The 17,658-nt window shown below is 35.6% G+C and overlaps 1 protein-coding gene across 1 annotated transcript; it reads left to right on the top strand.

Annotated features, from left to right (window-relative positions):
- The first annotated feature begins 4,054 nt into the window (after window positions 1-4,054).
- Window positions 4,055-12,267, top strand: LOC145042907 (ABC transporter G family member 35-like). The gene is made up of 17 exons (XM_078991429.1): window positions 4,055-4,487; window positions 6,052-6,261; window positions 6,513-6,757; window positions 6,888-7,018; window positions 7,131-7,221; window positions 7,306-7,607; window positions 7,682-8,280; window positions 8,367-8,637; window positions 9,171-9,324; window positions 9,411-9,619; window positions 9,703-10,035; window positions 10,115-10,489; window positions 10,558-10,691; window positions 10,784-11,011; window positions 11,148-11,319; window positions 11,381-11,635; window positions 11,746-12,267. Exons 1-17 carry the CDS (start codon window positions 4,093-4,095, stop codon window positions 12,016-12,018), a joined length of 4,377 nt encoding a protein of 1,458 aa, XP_078847555.1. The 5' UTR covers window positions 4,055-4,092; the 3' UTR covers window positions 12,019-12,267.
- Window positions 12,268-17,658: the final 5,391 nt, after the last annotated feature.

Here is a 17,658-nt window from a genome sequence, read left to right as displayed (position 1 = left end):
ACTTATTTTTCGATTTTAAATAATACATCTATTCTTTTAACATATTTACGTTTCTTAAGGAATGACGTCAGGATTCGATCTTTAGAATCATGATGCTTCTGGAAGTCTTACCGAGCTTTTTAGAATATTATAAAAAATACACTATTTTAGTTTTAGGTAATCAAATTAGCAAGTAGAAACATATAATATTAAGCGTTAACTATTACTATCGAAATTAATAGTTAGCTACTGATTTGTACATACACTCATACACTTTTTTCATAAATGCTTATATAATTTATTACCTTAGTAATAGCCCATATTCAAGGGCGGAGCTACATGGTATCTCAGGGTCATGCAGACAATTCCTCAAATTTCAAAATTTAATATAAATTCGTCAAAATCTATCACAATTCTATCATAAATCCATCAAAAACCACCCGAATCCGTTGAAAAATTTTCAAACTAAGTCCTCATAAAAGTAAATTTAATGTAAATATATCGATGCAACCCTTTTAGTTACGTATTTTGTGACGAAAATTATCGTCGAAAATGAGTTTTTTTTAGTAGTGCAACCCTTCAAAAATTATGTAATCCCTCATACTTTTTTTCTTCGCCTACCACTGCCCATATGATTTAAACGAAACATGAATAAAATTAATCATATTCAAACAAGACGAACCTATGAGAAAAATAGATCCAAAAAGCTTATATTTTATCAGATAATATATTTTAGAAAAATAAATATCTTTTTATTTTTCACTACCCATTTTTATATTCGTATAAACTAATGACATGTAGAATCCATTAATTCTTCATATTATTATTTTTTTGAAAACTATCAAAACCCTACATTAATTCTTCGTATAAACTAATGACATGTAGAATCCATTTTTATACTCGTATTTTAGCAACCATTGTCGACTTCTCTGTTCTCCCCTCTTGCATCTCAATCACCTACAACAACCATCGATTACCGCCTTTCTAGTAGCCAACAACCCACCTCTCCATCCTTTTATACTCTCCCTTTCTAGCATCTCCATCCCATAATCATCTTTCTCATCCTGTCGACCATTCCCTCCTCAAACCTATTTGTTGGAGTCATAACGTTATCTTCTGTCCCATCTACTAACGTCGTAGCTCTTACTCGGCAGTTTGTTAACATCATAAGTCTTTCATCTACCTCTTCTATCAACGTTAAAACTTGACTCTCTTTTCACTAGAAAAAAAAAATCAAAGCAAGTTGTTTGAGAAAAGTGGTAAAGCTAAAGTATGCATCATCAAAGTAACGTTTCGAAGAATATTAGTGCTTGGGCAATATCCTCTCTGGTTTATAGGATGGAAAGTTTATCGTTATGTATTTAACCATTCTCGATGATAATTGTTTGAAGCCCTCATAAAGGTTGTCTTAATTGCACAAAATAAGTTGGTTCATTCTTAAAATTTTATGAGTAAGTTTTATGTAAGAGACATCCTAGATGCAAACCACATGGATTAGTGGTGGGTGGAGAATAGAACTCCTAAAAGCATAAAGCAAGCAACATTCGAGCATTGAGTAATCTGAATCAAATCATAACCTAACCAATCCATCATACCACTGACTGATCCAATACTAGCATGCAAGTCTACAAGCTCATACAATAGGCATATAAAAGCATCTAGCCTAGCATTCTATCATGCAAATCCTGAGCAGATCCTAGCCCTAGTCTAACATGCAATTCATAGATTAACAATTCAAAAGTATATCACAAGAACATGTATGAGTATATTGGAAAAACTTACTTTAGCTTGACCGATTGCGTACACCACACACCTTTCTTTTATTATAAAATTCTTTTATAAAATATTTCTTCTTATGAAAAACCTATCAAGTCCTCAGTTTGAGTTCAGGTACACCGGAGAGTATACTTGAATCCCTCAAACTAAGGCTCTGATACAAACTTGTAGCGTCCTAAAATTCAAAACCATTTTTTTTGTTTTTATATTAAATAATCCATCAACCAAACATGTTTGAGAAAACCATAAAGTATTTAGAGAATATAATAAACATCTGAAAAGTACACCAGAGTCAATAAAGCGGAAAATCATGGTGTGTGCAATGCGATCATCTCGGGGCCTTCCCTTTCGAACCAAAAATACCTGAAACATAAACTAAATACCGCATACCATACATATATGTCAGCTCAAGTATGTACCGGGTCTATTTCACCCTGAATATATTTCAACTCATATGTCAGCACAATGTTGTAATAGGTCTATTTCACCCTCGAGTCTATTTAACTATCGAGTCTATTTCAATTCATATGTCAGCAATAGGCTATACCGGATCTATTTCACCCCACATATATATATATATATATATAGCAAACAGGCATATATGCATATCTCAAATCCCACAACAGGTGCTAACTGCTACCTAGATAATCACACAAGGCAAAACCTTAATCTACCTATTAGGACATTAATAGCTTAACAAAATCCACAAGTCAAAAGTCAACCCTCAAGGTCACGACATGGTCTTCCTTGACCACGTCGTGGCCCATATATGACCAAACAGTCGGGAAAATCTCAGCCACACGCCGTGGTGACCTAGGACCATGTCGTGGTAGTTGGGGGGAACTTAATGCATTAAGCTTTTTTCTTCGATTCCAAGAACTCCAAAGCTTAGATGTGGTCTAAAATGTGATCTAGAAGGATAAAGTTTCTAACTTTATCTATTAGGACCACCCAAAAGGTCCAAAACCCAAATCTCTAAGTCCCAAAAGGCTTAACAATGCAAGATCTTAACCAATAAGAACTTATTCCATAAAGTCTGAAATCTATCCTTTCTAGAAGTGATTCTAGCACCAAAACTAACCTAAAAGTTGGTGCTTTATAGACATGCATGTCCAATGCATGTCTTGAACTCGTATTAGGTCAAATTGAGGGTTTATGACCTAAATCTCATGCATGGATTGAAAACCCAACCAAACTCCAGATCTAAGGCACAAATTATACCAAGTTCCCCAGAGATTCATAAAATTGCAAACTTTAAGAAATCTCACCATCCCAACAAACAAAAACAAGAAGTTAGTGGGATAAAACTCAAGATCTAACAACTTAGTATGATAAAAATCGAGTCTTGGACACTTACAAAGGTCCAAAAGAGTGCTAAGGTGAAGGGTGGAGACTTTCTTGCTTGATATTTGCTTCCTTCTTCCTTCTTTAGCTTTAAGGAACACCAAAACTAGCTCAATAATGAAAGAAAGTGATTAAGGTTTTCTTTAGGGCTTGAGGGGGATGATGGAGGTTGAGGATGAGCAAACCCTAGCCTCCCCACTATTTTAAATAGAGAGCAAACTCGGAAAAATAGGATTTTCACGTCAGTCATCCACCATGCAATGACCAATACTGCCACACCGAGGTGACATAAATGAAACACAAGAACCCGTCTTGCCTCGTCACGTCATGGTGGTGCCTCCACACACCGTAGCAATCCTTAAAATGAAATTTTAATTATGAATAATCTACCTCAAGATCCAAGCATTACACATATTTAGTTCAATGTTTTATCTTAAATTTAAACTCCATAAACATGTTATTTGGACATCTATTAACTGAATTATAGACCTATAAATAAAAGGTATCGAAATTGATTTTTGTTTATATAGAAACTAACTTTTCTTATTTGATAGACCCTTCCTTTGCAAGAGACGTGGTATGCTCCAATTCAAGTCCCAAAGCCAATTCTGGTTCCAAACGGTCCAAAGTGGTTTTATGTCGGTATACCTTGTCCGGTTTTCTTATATTGGTTTGGTTCCCGGTTCCACTAACATGCTGATTTCGGCTTCCACGTCTTTCGGTTTAGGTTTCATTCAGGACGCTTCGAAACCCGTTTACATTTCTAAGTCAAGGTGTTAGTTTTAATAGCCTAGGGACCACCGGTGCATCTTTTTAAAACCACAGGGATTAGTCGTCTCATAACAGTCAAAACATGGACTAAAATCGCAATAAGGCAAAACCCCAGGCACCAAAACTATAATTGACTCGATATCTTATAAACGTTTACTCCGTGGACCTGGGACCTTATATAAACAAGAGGAACGCAAGGGGTTTCGCAAACTCCAGTCAAAAATGGCGGAAGAGTGGAACTCGAGTTTTCGCCGGAGTGTGGCGAGAAGCATAGGCAGAAGTTTTAGCAGCGCTGCCGGGAGTTTGCGGATGGAAGATGCGTTTTCCGGCGTTGGAGGTGGTAGTCACGACGGAAGGAGCAGTCGTCACTCCATGGAAGACGAAGAGGCCTTGCGATGGGCTGCTTTAGAGAAACTCCCAACTTACAGTCGACTACGAACCACCATCTTCAAGTCATATATTCCGGAGGATCAACAGGAACTGAAATCTGATCAGATGTTGATGGATGTACGAGAGCTCGATCCAGTTGCTCGACAGAATTTCATCAACAAGATTTTTATGCTCCCTGAAGAAGATAACGAAAGGTTCTTGAGGAAGTTCAGGGATCGAGTTCACAAGTAAGTCTTCTTCTCTTTCATGAAAAGTCAACTCCCCTAATTTTCTGTTTCCTTTTTTAGTTTTATATTAGATCTAGTATTCAAATTAATATCTTCGAGCATTAATTAATGCATAATCTCAGTTATTGACTCAAATTTTAAGATTCGATACTTCAAGCTTTTTTTTTGTCCATGAAAAAAGATATTCAAAATCTTCTACTTAGGCTGTTGTGTAATCTATAATTTTTCTAAATTAAAATTACAGCTGTTCATCAGTTAATTTATTTTTTAATATATAAAAGATACTTGAATATTCATATATGCCTATGCTATTCATAGATATATTGAATGTACTCCAGACTCGACCATCTATGTTTTTGTCCTAGATGAAAACTTTTAGTATTTTTTTTTCTTACTATATAAGGACAAAAAAAGGAAAAAACTAATACAAATTGTTTTATTTTAGGTACGTTTACGATAATCCACGTTTAAGATTTTGACTTCCTTTTAGATAAAACGCCAAACTTACAAATTTTTTTAAAAAGATCGAAATTCATTCTTATGAAAAAGCCCCTTAAAAACTAAAAAGAAATTGATTTTTGAAATTATCAATAATTTTGAAAATATCACAACCTCCAAAATTGTTCTTGAAGAGGGAAAGAAAAGTTTTTTTTTTTTTTTTTTGAAACAAAGAAAATTTGACATCGACAAAATGTAATGAGAGAAAAAAGATATTTTTTTTCAAAGAAACCATGACCAACACATCATCTCTCTTTCACCCACACAATTCGCTTCGCATCTAAAGTAGTCCAGATATGAAATCTTATTAAAAAATTGCAAGTTTGACTTTTTGTCTAAAAATTATATAAGAATGTGAAATCTAATTAAGGAAAGTGAGTTTGGGTTTTCGTCTACAAATGGCCAAAATGTTAAATCTAATTAAGAAATGTAAGTTTGGCTTCGCATCTAAAGTTGTCCAGATGTGGAATCTAATTAAAAAAAATGCAAGTTTGGCTTTTTGTCTAAAAATTATAAAAGAATGTGAAATCTAATTAAGAAAAGCGAGTTTGGGTTTTCGTCCACAAATGGCCAAAATGTGAAATCTAATTAAGAAATAAAAACCAGAAAAAAAAAAAAAAAAAAAACTTTGTTTAATAATACAAGCTTTCTTTAAAATAAAATCTCCATATTTGAAAGTATATTATATAGTTTGTTGGAAGCTTTTAGATTTTAACTAATTTTATATATTTAAAAAATTACAACTACTTCAATTTCTTAATTAGTTTTACATAAATAAAACCTCGACCTTTTTCAACTACCAACTATCTATATATTTTAGGGGCCCACATTACCCCAATGTAGGGACACCTTTTAAGGTCACATTTATTGATATTATATAGCGAGTCAATTTCTTAAGTGGTTAAGTTGATTTTTACATAATTATCCTCGTTTTAAACTACTAATTCTCTAGGGGCCCACATTGTAGGGACACCCTTTTAAGGTCTCAATTATTAATATAATTAGTCAATTTCTTAAGTATATTTAACCTAATAAATTAACACATCATTGTCTTGATTAATCTCAGGGTAGGAATCTCGCTTCCAACAGTAGAAGTTCGATTTCAAAATTTGTCAATAGAAGCTGATTGCCATGTCGGAGATAGAGCACTTCCAACTCTCACAAATTCTGCTAGAAATATCGTTGAAACCCTTCTCGCTACAATCGGGATCAACTTCTCCGAGAAAGCAAAACTGCGCATTCTTAAAAATGTCTCCGGAATCATCAAACCATCAAGGTATAACATCACACAACTATTATAAACGAATGAATGTTCGATTGAAAAACTCAGAATCCTTATATTTTATCGAATTGCTATGACTTTGTGCTATAATGGAAATTCAGCTATCTACGAGCTTCAATTACTCATATATTCTATCGAAATAGCATCTCGACTTATGATTCACAAGTATCAAAACGTAATTCAAGAAATAAAAGTATAAAACACACTTCGCGAAGGGAATTTATGCAAGTTTTTGAATGTTACAGGATGGCACTTGTGTTGGGTCCACCATCATCGGGGAAGACGACGCTTTTGTTAGCTCTAGCAGGAAGACTGGATAAAAACTTAAAAGTTGATGGAGAGGTAACTTACAATGGACATAAGCTCAATGAATTTGAACCACGAAGAACAGCTGCTTACATTAGCCAAAACGATATTCATGCTGGAGAAATGACTGTGAAAGAAACATTAGATTTCTCAGCAAGATGCCAAGGAGTTGGATCTCGTTTAGGTAACTTAATTAATTTTCATTTAGTTAGATATATTGTTGATTTGTTTCCCATATCTTGTTTCACATTTTCAATTCTTGAAATAGGAAGATATGATTTGATAGATTAATAACTAAAAAAAATGAAATACAGAGATGCTAACGGAGCTTGCAAGAAGAGAAAAGGAAGCAGGTATCATCCCAGAAGCAGAAGTCGACCTTTTCATGAAGGCAACCGCGATTGAAGGAGATGAGAGCAGTTTGATTACTTATTACACTTTAAGAGTAAGTATTATTACTCTTTATTATCTAAATCTTTCTACACCTCAATCAAATAGAGCTCTTGAGAAGAAACACAAACACTAACAATATTTATATGTTTCTAAAACCAAATCAGATATTGGGCCTAGATATATGTCGTGACACGTTTGTTGGAGATCAAATGAGACGAGGTATCTCTGGAGGACAAAAGAAGCGTGTAACCACAGGTTAATTAAATTAAATTTTTATTTTTTTTACATTAAGTATTGTATGGATAAAGTGCTGAATGGATAAATAAATACCGGGTTCAGGTGAGATGCTTGTGGGACCCGCAAAAACTTTATTTATGGACGAGATATCAACGGGTCTAGACAGTTCCACTACATTTCAAATAGTGAAGTGCTTGCAACAAATTGTACACCTCACCGAGTCAACAATCTTAATGTCCCTACTACAACCTGCTCCAGAAACTTTTGATCTATTTGATGACATCATCCTTCTATCCGAGGGTCAGATCGTGTATCAGGGCCCACGAGAAAATGTTCTAGAATTCTTCGAGAGTTGTGGGTTCGTATGTCCAGAAAGAAAGGGTACTGCTGACTTCTTACAAGAGGTAAGTAACTTTAATTCAATACATGATTACAATTTTACATATTGTAAACATTTTTTTTATTATCTTTGTGGTAGGTGACATCTAAAAAGGATCAAGAGCAATATTGGGTGAACAAAAATATACCGTATAAATACATATCAGTGAATGGATTTGTTGAGCGATTCAAAAGTTTCCATGTGGGAGAGAAGATGAAAAACGAGTTGTCAATTCCATACGACAAAAACGAAAGCCATAAAGCTGCTTTAGTCTTCCAAAAATACTTAGTCCCGAAAATGGAGCTCCTTAAAGCCTCATGGGATAAAGAGTGGCTACTAATGAAAAGAAACGCTTTTGTTTTTGTTTTCAAATCCATACAAATCGTGTTTATAGCATTCATCATCACGACTTTGTATCTTAGGCCCACAATGAACCATAGAGATGAACAAGATGGGGTTATCTATATAGGGGCACTTTTAAGTAGTTTACTCATAAACATGTTTAATGGGCTTGCTGATCTGTCACTTATCATCATGAGACTTCCAGTTGTTTACAAGCAAAGGGACCTCATGTTCCACCCTTCATGGTGTTTCACTCTTCCAGCTTTCTTGCTTCGGATTCCTATTTCTATACTTGAGAGTGTTATGTGGTGTGGGATTATTTACTATGGTATTGATCTTGCCCCTGATGCTAGCAGGTGAGATAATTAGTTAACTAATTATTGATTTGAAGATAAACCTTTGTTATATGTGAGTTTACTAATGGAATGTGGTTAATTTACAGGTTCTTCAAGCATCTTTTGTTGGTGTTTTTGATCCAGAATGTGGCAGCAGGGTTGTTTAGGCTGATTGCTGGGGTTTGTAAGACAATGAATATTGCAAACACAGGAGGATCTGTTGTGCTTTTGCTTATATTTCTGTTAGGTGGTTTTATACTTCCTAAGACTCAGATTCCAAACTGGTGGGAGTGGGCGTATTGGCTTTCACCTTTGTCTTATGGCTTCAAAGGATTTGCTATAAATGAGTTTCTTGATCCTAGGTGGACAAGCAAAACGGTAAGTCACTCATTTTGAAACCTGAATTGCAAAAGGGTAACTTTATATGTATGATTCTATTCATACACCCTTATTACTAAACATATACCTTCTAATTACTTATTGTACGCACCCTGATTTAACGTTTTTGTTAAATCAAAGGGGTGTACAATAAATAAAGAGCGTATGAATGAATATTAGCACCCCTTTAACGTTTTTGTCAAAAAACGTTAAAGGGGTGTAATTACTCATTGTACCCCTGATTTACCGTTTTGGTTAAATGAAAAGGGTGTACAATAAATAAAGGGGTGTATGAATAGTAACACCTCTTTATATTTATGGGTCACCACTGCAAACACCATATATGCATTAAAACAACTAATCTATAATAGCCAGTCATAATGGTATAAATAGCAAAAAAAAAAAAAAAATCAAGAATCCTAAATGTACCAAAAGAAAAAAAACTTCTATTATCATTTTGAGAAAATGTAGAAAGTTGGTTTCCAAAATTCAAAATTGTTCCCTTATAATTCTATATACTTCACTTTTTGCAGAGCTCAGATGGTTCAACCAACATGGGGTTTGCAGTACTACGGACCCTTGACATCCCAACTAAAGAAAGCACATACTGGATTTGTGCTGCTGCTCTTCTTGGTTTCACATTTCTCTTCAATATTCTTTTCACCATCACTCTCATGTATTTAAAAGGTAAGTTTCCATGAATACTCCTAAAGTCGACTGATATTTACACTTTGCACTAACTAACCCTCATGATTCTCTTATTGACTAACTAGCCCCTGGAAAGCCACAAGCAATTATCTCCAAGGAAGAAGCTGCAGCCATGGCAGGTCAAGATACCAACCAAGAACAAACACCACATCATGCTCCCAGAAATCAAGTCACTTCTAATGCTAATGGTGTTGCTAAGAAAGGCATGGTGCTTCATTTTACTCCATACGCCATGTCATTTGACAATGTCAACTACTTTGTTGACATGCCTGTTGTAAGTCCAATTCTTTGAAATGTTTATAATTGTTATTTTGGTGACTTGAAAGTTGTTATAATGATTATTTGTTGATTAAACAGGAAATGAGAGAACAAGGGGTAACAGAAGACAGGTTGCATTTACTTAGTGATGTAACAGGTGCATTTAGGCCTGGAGTTTTAACTGCATTGATGGGAGTAAGTGGAGCTGGAAAAACTACATTAATGGATGTTTTAGCAGGAAGAAAAACAGGTGGTTATATCGAAGGAGATGTAAGAATATCAGGATTCCCAAAAGTACAAGAAACATTTGCAAGAATCTCTGGATATTGTGAGCAAACTGACATCCATTCTCCCACAATCACTGTTCATGAATCCTTAATCTACTCTGCTTTCCTCCGTCTCCCAAAAGAAATCAGCAAAGAAGACAAAATGGTAATTTAACATTTAACAACATATATATAAATTAAACCTTAACTTACATTAATGGGAAGTTTAATTTTTTATGTTTCAGAGTTTTGTACGTGAAGTGATGGAGTTGGTTGAACTCGACAATATCAAGAATGCAATGGTGGGACTTCCAGGAGTTAGTGGATTATCAACTGAACAAAGAAAGAGGCTTACAATTGCAGTAGAACTTGTTGCAAATCCTTCAATTATTTTCATGGATGAACCAACTTCTGGACTTGATGCAAGAGCAGCTGCCATTGTTATGAGAGCTGTAAGAAACACAGTGGACACAGGAAGAACAGTTGTTTGCACCATTCATCAGCCTAGTATTGATATCTTTGAATCGTTTGATGAGTTGCTGTTGTTGAAAAGAGGTGGAAAAGTTATCTATGCGGGACCTTTAGGCAGACATTCTCAAAGCATCATTGATTACTTTCAGGTATCTATCTCACATTCATACTTTTAAAACATTCTAGATTCATAATTTTTTTTTTTAAAAATAATTAGGAAGTTCCTGGGGTTCCAAAGATCCCTGAAAAATACAATCCAGCAACATGGATGTTGGAAGTCAGCTCTGGCGCTGCAGAGATGCGACTTGGCGTTGACTTTGCTGACATCTACAGTTCATCGTCTTTGCAACAGTAAGGGTTTTTGTGATATCTGAACAAATTATAATGATATAAAATCAGCGATGAGTTGTAATTATAATGTTTGTACTTTGTATGAATGATAGGAGGAACAAGGATTTGGTGAAGGAGTTAAGCGTACCTCCTCAAGGAGCTGTAGATCTTCACTTCGAAACACAATATTCTCAAAATATATGGGGACAATTCACTTCATGTTTATGGAAGATGTGGTGGAGTTACTGGCGAAATCCCGATTATAACCTTGTCCGATTCTTCTTCACTTTGCTTTGTGCACTCATGGTCGGGACTGTATTCTGGAAAATCGGCAAAAAAACGTGAGTCGTTTCTTCTTTTTAAATCAATCGTATAAATACAAAGTGTTATAAGAACATCCGTTATTGTAAGGGTTTTTTTTATTGTGTCAAACGATGTATAAAATATTCTTAAACTCGTTGATTTTATAAATTTCAGGTCGACCAGCACTGATTTAAATAGAACAATTGGAGCCATGTACGCTGCTGTATTTTTTGTAGGTGTAAACAATTCCCAAACAGTACAACCAGTTGTTGCAACAGAAAGAACAGTCTTTTATCGTGAAAGAGCAGCTGGAATGTACTCTTCATTACCATATGCCATGGCACAAGTAAGAAAATTTTTAATCAAATATTTGCTTAATTACAAACTTATCCATTTTTTTTAAACAGGTGTTTGTAGAGATACCATATGTATTCCTTCAAACGACATACTACACTCTCATAGTGTATGCCATGGTGTCATTCGAATGGACTGCAGCTAAATTCTTTTGGCTCTTTTTCATCAACTTCTTCTCGTTCCTTTACTTCACATACTATGGAATGATGACTGTTTCCATTACACCAAATGAGCAGATTGCAGCTATATCCGCAGCTGGTTTCTACCTACTTTTTAATATCTTCTCAGGGTTTTATATCCCACAACCTGTAAGTCCGCTTCCCTATGATTCAACTCAAATCCCTTTTTTTTTTTTTTTTTTTAACTTAATGTTTGCTAATTGACCAATGACTAATTATTTGGATTCTTGAAATTTTAGAAAATTCCTGGATGGTGGGTGTGGTACTACTGGATTTGCCCCATGGCATGGACTGTGTACGGATGCATTGTTTCTCAGTATCATGATTCAACTAACACAATCATGGTTCCTGGGATGGAACAGGGCCCACTCCTCACATCGTATATAAAAGACTACTATGGTTTTGAATTGGATTTCATGGGTCCCGTTGCTGCGGTTTTGATTGGTTTTTGTGTGTTCTTCGCGTTCCTGTATGCCACCTTCCTCAGAACTTTGAACTTCCAAATTAGATAGAAAGTGCATTCTTGAGTATGTGGGATTTGAAGAGGTAAGAAAGATGAACTAAAGCTTGTTTCTTGTCGACATTCTATTATTGAATTTGTAAATTGTGTTGTAGTTTATACGGTTGAATTGTAGCAAAGTATTATACTTTTTGTGTGATGATGCCCTCCTAAAACAGGTTAATGTTAGGGATGAGTAACAAACTATTAGACTTGTGAAATTTATGAAGAACATTATTTTATACCATATTAAGGTACTTAACCATTGGCGATTTTGTTTATATTGTACCAATATGACTGATTGTCAACCATCCAACCGGTTTTGTCACCCTATTAGGCTCCAAGTCGGTGTATGCATGGCACCTACAAAGCAAAACTGTTAGAATCACTTAACACAAAATAATTCTAGGGACATATTATTGGGAGTAACTCACCTTAATCTTCTAACAAGCTCTAGTAAGTGTTGGAGGATTAAATAACACCAATACATGCATAATCAATCCAATAAACATCACTACATGACCTAAATTGAAATGTCAAACTTAATAATAAGGGCTTGTAGTTGATATAAAAGGGCTTGCAACCGATCTCCAAGTCCTTGTAACTTTACACATGTTGAAACACTTTTTGACCCAATTATGACCTCATTGAAAGGCCTTGCAAAGCCTTCTATAAGGCCTTATGTAGTTGAACGTAACTAAAACCATGATTTGTGGGCTTTGAAAATTTTCTCTACTTCACTAACTCAAATCAAGTTAGGGATATATTTTTGTGATGTAGAATGGATTCAAAACTCAACTCAATGAAGTAATTGCATTATAATTAACATCATTAACCTAGTGTAACATCCAATTGTAAATCTAAAGCAATATGCAAAAGAAAGAAGTCTAACATTGTTCATAATCCAAAACAATACGAAAAAAGGAAAATCGAACCTAATCCTGGCTACGAGCACGGGATGAGTTTAGCTTCTCATGGATGAGAAATGAGAAGGATGAACACTTATTGTTGATGATGAACATGGATTCAATGCTTGATCTTCAAAGATGTAACACCCTTGTTTGTTGAGATTTGGCTCTTTCAAAAAAAAAAAAAAAAAAAAAAAAAAAAAAAAAAAAAAAAAAAAAAAAAAAGATGTCACACCCTGTTTCGAGTCATTTCATAATTTGGAGTCGTGACCCGATAATCAATTATCTTAAGGCTTCAGACTTTGGCGAAAGAAATGTCTAGACCCATTGGAAGTGGGTAATATAGATTATGTGATCCAAGGGTTTGGTTTGTGCTTTTGAGCCTAAGGGTATGATGGTAAAAGTGATGCTCAGACCTTTCATGAATTAAGGATTTAAGTTCGGAAGGTTTTAATCGAAAGGAGAGTTGATAGGATTTGAGGGCTTTTCGTTCGATGGGTGTACAGGGAGTATGTTGGGCGTACTAGGCAAGGTTGGTCACAAAGCTTCTTCCTGGTACGTTGGGTGTACCAGGAGTACGTTGGGTGTACGTCAATCAGATGCAACCGTAATATTAGGGTCTTGGACCCCATTTAAAGGCCTTAACTCATTCCAAACCCTTCCTAGCTTCAGTCTCCATCCTCTATAACCCTAAATTCAAAATCCTAGCCCCATTTGATGAGAAGGTCAAGGATTTTGGCTTCTCTAGAAGTAAAGATGAGTCTTGTGTATATTTCAAAGCTAGTGGGAGTATAGTAACCCTCATGGTATTGTATGTTGATGACATACTTATTATAGGAAATGACATTCCAACCTTGTAAGAGGTTAAGTCTTGGCTTGGAAAGTGTTTCGCTATGAAGGATCTAGGAGAGGCTGCTTATATTCCAGGGATAAGAGTTCTGAGAGACACGAGTAAAATACTAATTGGGCTTAGTCAAAGTAGATACTTAGAAAATGTGCTAAAACTTTTTAGTATGGAAAATTCCAAGAAAGGAGAACTGTATATACAAAGTAATACCAAACTGAGTGAGACTCAGAACCCGAGTACCGATGCAGAGATAGCATAAATGAGTAGAGCCCCTTATGCTTCCGCCGTTGGATCTATCATGTATGCTATGACATGTACTCGCCCTGATGTGGCCTTTGCTTTGACCATGGTCAGTCGTTATCAGGGAAATCGAGGTAGAGCTCATTGGATAGCAGTTAAGAATATTCTCAAGTATGTGTGAAGAACTAAGGACTGGATCTTTGTACCTGGTAGCAATGATATGTTGGGAGTAACTGGGTATAGTGACGCCAACTTTCAAATAGACAGAGACAACTTTCGTTCTCAATCTGGCTGGGTGTTGACCTTAAATGGTGGAGCGGTTACATGGAAAAGTTCCAAGCAAGAGACAGTAGCTGATTCTACCTGTGAATCAGAGTACATAGCAGCGAGCGAAGCATCAAAGGATGCAATTTGGTTAAAGAACTTCATCGGAGACATTGGAGTTGCTATAACCATCAAGGAGCCAATGGAAATTTTATGTGATAATGAAGGAGCGGTTGCGCTAACAAAAGAACCAAGAGATTATGGCAGATCAAGACATACTGACATAAAATACCATTTCATCAGACATAAGGTAGAAGAAGGTCACCTCATCATGAAGAGGGTATCATCAAAAGAGAATCATGCATATCACCTTACAAAGGGTATGAGTAGGGTCAAACATATTCAGCATGCAATGAGCATTGGTCTGAGAGATGATATTAGTTTTAGTAGTTAGATAGTTAGTTGAAACCTATAACAAAGTAAATATAATTGACTTTTGGTGATTATGAAACATCCCAAAAAGTTCAGCAAATTAAAACTTTTCAAAACAACCTATTTATTAACAAAAGTGTTTACAAAAACATTGTCCTCTAAACATTGTAAAACCAAGGATGTGTACGGTCATGACTTCACCTTTCCTCGAATCATTTGAAGATCCTGAAACCATAAACAAAACTATAAGCACAAAGCTTAGTGAGTTCCCCCGAAGTACCAACACACTAACAAATAACATATGCAAATAACAACATACTATGGGTCCAATCAACTATCGGGTTGGAATACCCCAGACCCTCAACCATTGGGTTGGAATGCCAACATAATATGGGTCCAATCATCCTCGGAATGGAATACCCTCAGGCCCATTCAACCATCGAGTTGGAATGCCAACATACTATGGGTTTAGTCATCCTCGGGATGGAATACCTAATGGGTTTGAGGCAAAAGAACATCTTATGTGCTCATGCAAACCCTAATGCTTGGATCTAGGTTTCTCTATTGTGCATGCAATTCTTCCAAGACTTTCAAACCCTAGATCTAGTATATGATATTCGAAATTAACATAATAAACACATCTAGATGATTACCTTGTTGTTGATTGACGATCTTGAAGCCTTGAGAACTTTAGCACCTCAAATGTTGTGCCTCTAATGAATCACAAACATCATGAGCAATTGGAGGAATCAAGAGAGAGAGGGGAGAGGTGAAATTTGGCTCTAGGACTTCTAGGGTTCAATTGGCCGGATTTCTCATGCCTAAGGGTCCTTTATATAGGTGTAGGAATTAGGGTTTCCATCATTATCGTTATCTGGTTACTTAGCCACAAAGCAACCCATAAGATAATTCTAGAATCCCTATCATGGACAAATTCTTAAGGATTTATCCCTAGAATTTGTCCACCCTATCTATTAGGGTTTCCTTGCCTAACTTTGCAACTATCACATAATTACAGATCAGTCCCCTTAGTTCAATTAACTTCTTTTGATCACAAAATTAATTCTTAATTAACTCTTGACCAATGTTAATTAAACCACTATAATTTCTTTTTTAATATATTAGTCTCATAATATATTAATAAACCATAATCACCTATTTCAATATTATTCCTCCAGTCAAGTTGCTTTGGTGAAGGCAACCCAAAAGAACCATGCACAATCGGGTCAAGTACATACCAAATATAGTTATGGACTTAGACACTAATCTAACAGTTTCCTACTTGGATAAGTCTAATAACTATAAATTAAAATGCAACTTTTGGATCCGATTAGCAATCGTAGTTCTCAAAATTCTTGATCTTATCAATATCTATCCTTAAGATAAGGGATTTTATAGTCCTCCATTCTAGATATCTTGCGGACAATTACATGGAACATAGTCATACTTATTGTCCAATATTTTGTTTCTCGATATCTAATTCGTCTGACATAGAACTTAATTGAACACATCAATTCAGTCCTAACCGGGCCCGACACATAAGTCAAACCAAATCATCGAGGGGTCCTGATATCACTTTTACCCTCCTAGGATAAAAGGAACAGATAAACTTCGACTTATATGCATTTACCATTTACTAATCAAATCATACACAACAATACGTTATATAACATCAAGTTACTGATGTGTTTATGCATTATCAATGCATAACCAATTAGCAAACAATAAACCATATATCTAGGTTTTAAGATCATATGATATTATCGTCTTGCGATCACTCGTGATAAATTACATAAAGTGATTCCAGCAAGTGTGGGTTTATTCTAATGCTCAAATCAAGTTCATAAGCACTCATGAACGTTGTAGCAAACTTTTGCTATGTCTAACACACTTTAGACAATCTACACACCAATTCAAGACAATCTTCATTCATACCTACTTCCAACATATGAATGACTATGGACCGTTTGAATAATCTTATTATTTAGGAAGTCAAAACATGCAAAATGAAACAATAGGTAAACAATTATCATAAGACAATAGCTTTACTCATAAATAATACCTATTTATTTAATCATCGAATGTTAATTACAATTTATCTATTACACGTTTCTAAACTATCTAATCTAAACTAATATCGTCCTTCAACCCGATGCTCCTAGCGTGCTGTAAGTGCTTAACCTTACTCAGTCCCTTCATAAGCAGATTTGATGGGTTATCCTCTGACGATACCCTCTTCACTATGAGGAGTCCTTCTTCCACCAGATGTCGAATAAAGTGATATTTTATGTCGATATGTCGAGATCTTCCATGATCTCTCAGTTCCTTGGTCTAGGAAACCGATCCTTCATTATCACAGAAAATTTCCATAGGCTCCTGTATGGCCGGCACAACTCCAAGGTGTCCAATGAAGTTTTTCAACCATATTGCCTCCTTTGATGCTTCACTCGCTACAATGTACTCTGATTCGCACGTTGAATCAGCTACGGTCTCTTGTTTGGAACTTTTCCAAGTCACTACTACTCCATTTAGGGTAAAGACCTAGCCCGACTGCGAACGGTAATTGTCCCTATCGGTCTGAAAATCGGCTTCACTGTACCCTCGCACCTTTAAGTAATCACTCTCACCGAGGACTAGAAACCATTCCTTGGTCCTCCAAAGGCACTTAAGAATATTCTTGACTGCGGTCCAATGCGATTTGCCAGGGTTCCCTTGATATCTATTGACATGATCAAAGCGAAGGCAACATCAGGGTGAGTACAAGTCATATCATACATAATCAAGCCAACTGCAGAAGTGTATGGTACTCAGCTCATTTCTGCTATCTCGACTTCGGTATTTAGACTTTGAGTCTTACTCAACTTGGCATTACTTTGGATCGGTAACTCTCCTTTCTTTGAATTCTCCATACTAAAATGCTTTAGTACCCTATCCAAGTAAGTATTCTGACTAAGTCCTATTA

Source organism: Lactuca saligna, chromosome 4, assembly GCF_052625555.1.
Source record: "Lactuca saligna cultivar CGN05327 chromosome 4, ASM5262555v1, whole genome shotgun sequence".
Classification (NCBI taxonomy): domain Eukaryota; kingdom Viridiplantae; phylum Streptophyta; class Magnoliopsida; order Asterales; family Asteraceae; genus Lactuca; species Lactuca saligna.
The sequence above is the reverse complement of the archived record's forward strand: the minus strand, read 5'-3'. Positions and strand labels throughout refer to the sequence as shown.

Excerpts from the sequence above, each read along its gene's own strand:
- LOC145042907 (XM_078991429.1), top strand. The coding sequence starts at position 4,093 with ATGGCGGAAGAGTGGAACTCGAGTTTTCGCCGGAGTGTGGCGAGAAGC. Across the intron at positions 9,620-9,702 it reads ACTTTGTTGACATGCCTGTT|GAAATGAGAGAACAAGGGGT; the intron begins GTAAGTCCAATT and ends TTGATTAAACAG. Across the intron at positions 11,636-11,745 it reads GGTTTTATATCCCACAACCT|AAAATTCCTGGATGGTGGGT; the intron begins GTAAGTCCGCTT and ends TTGAAATTTTAG.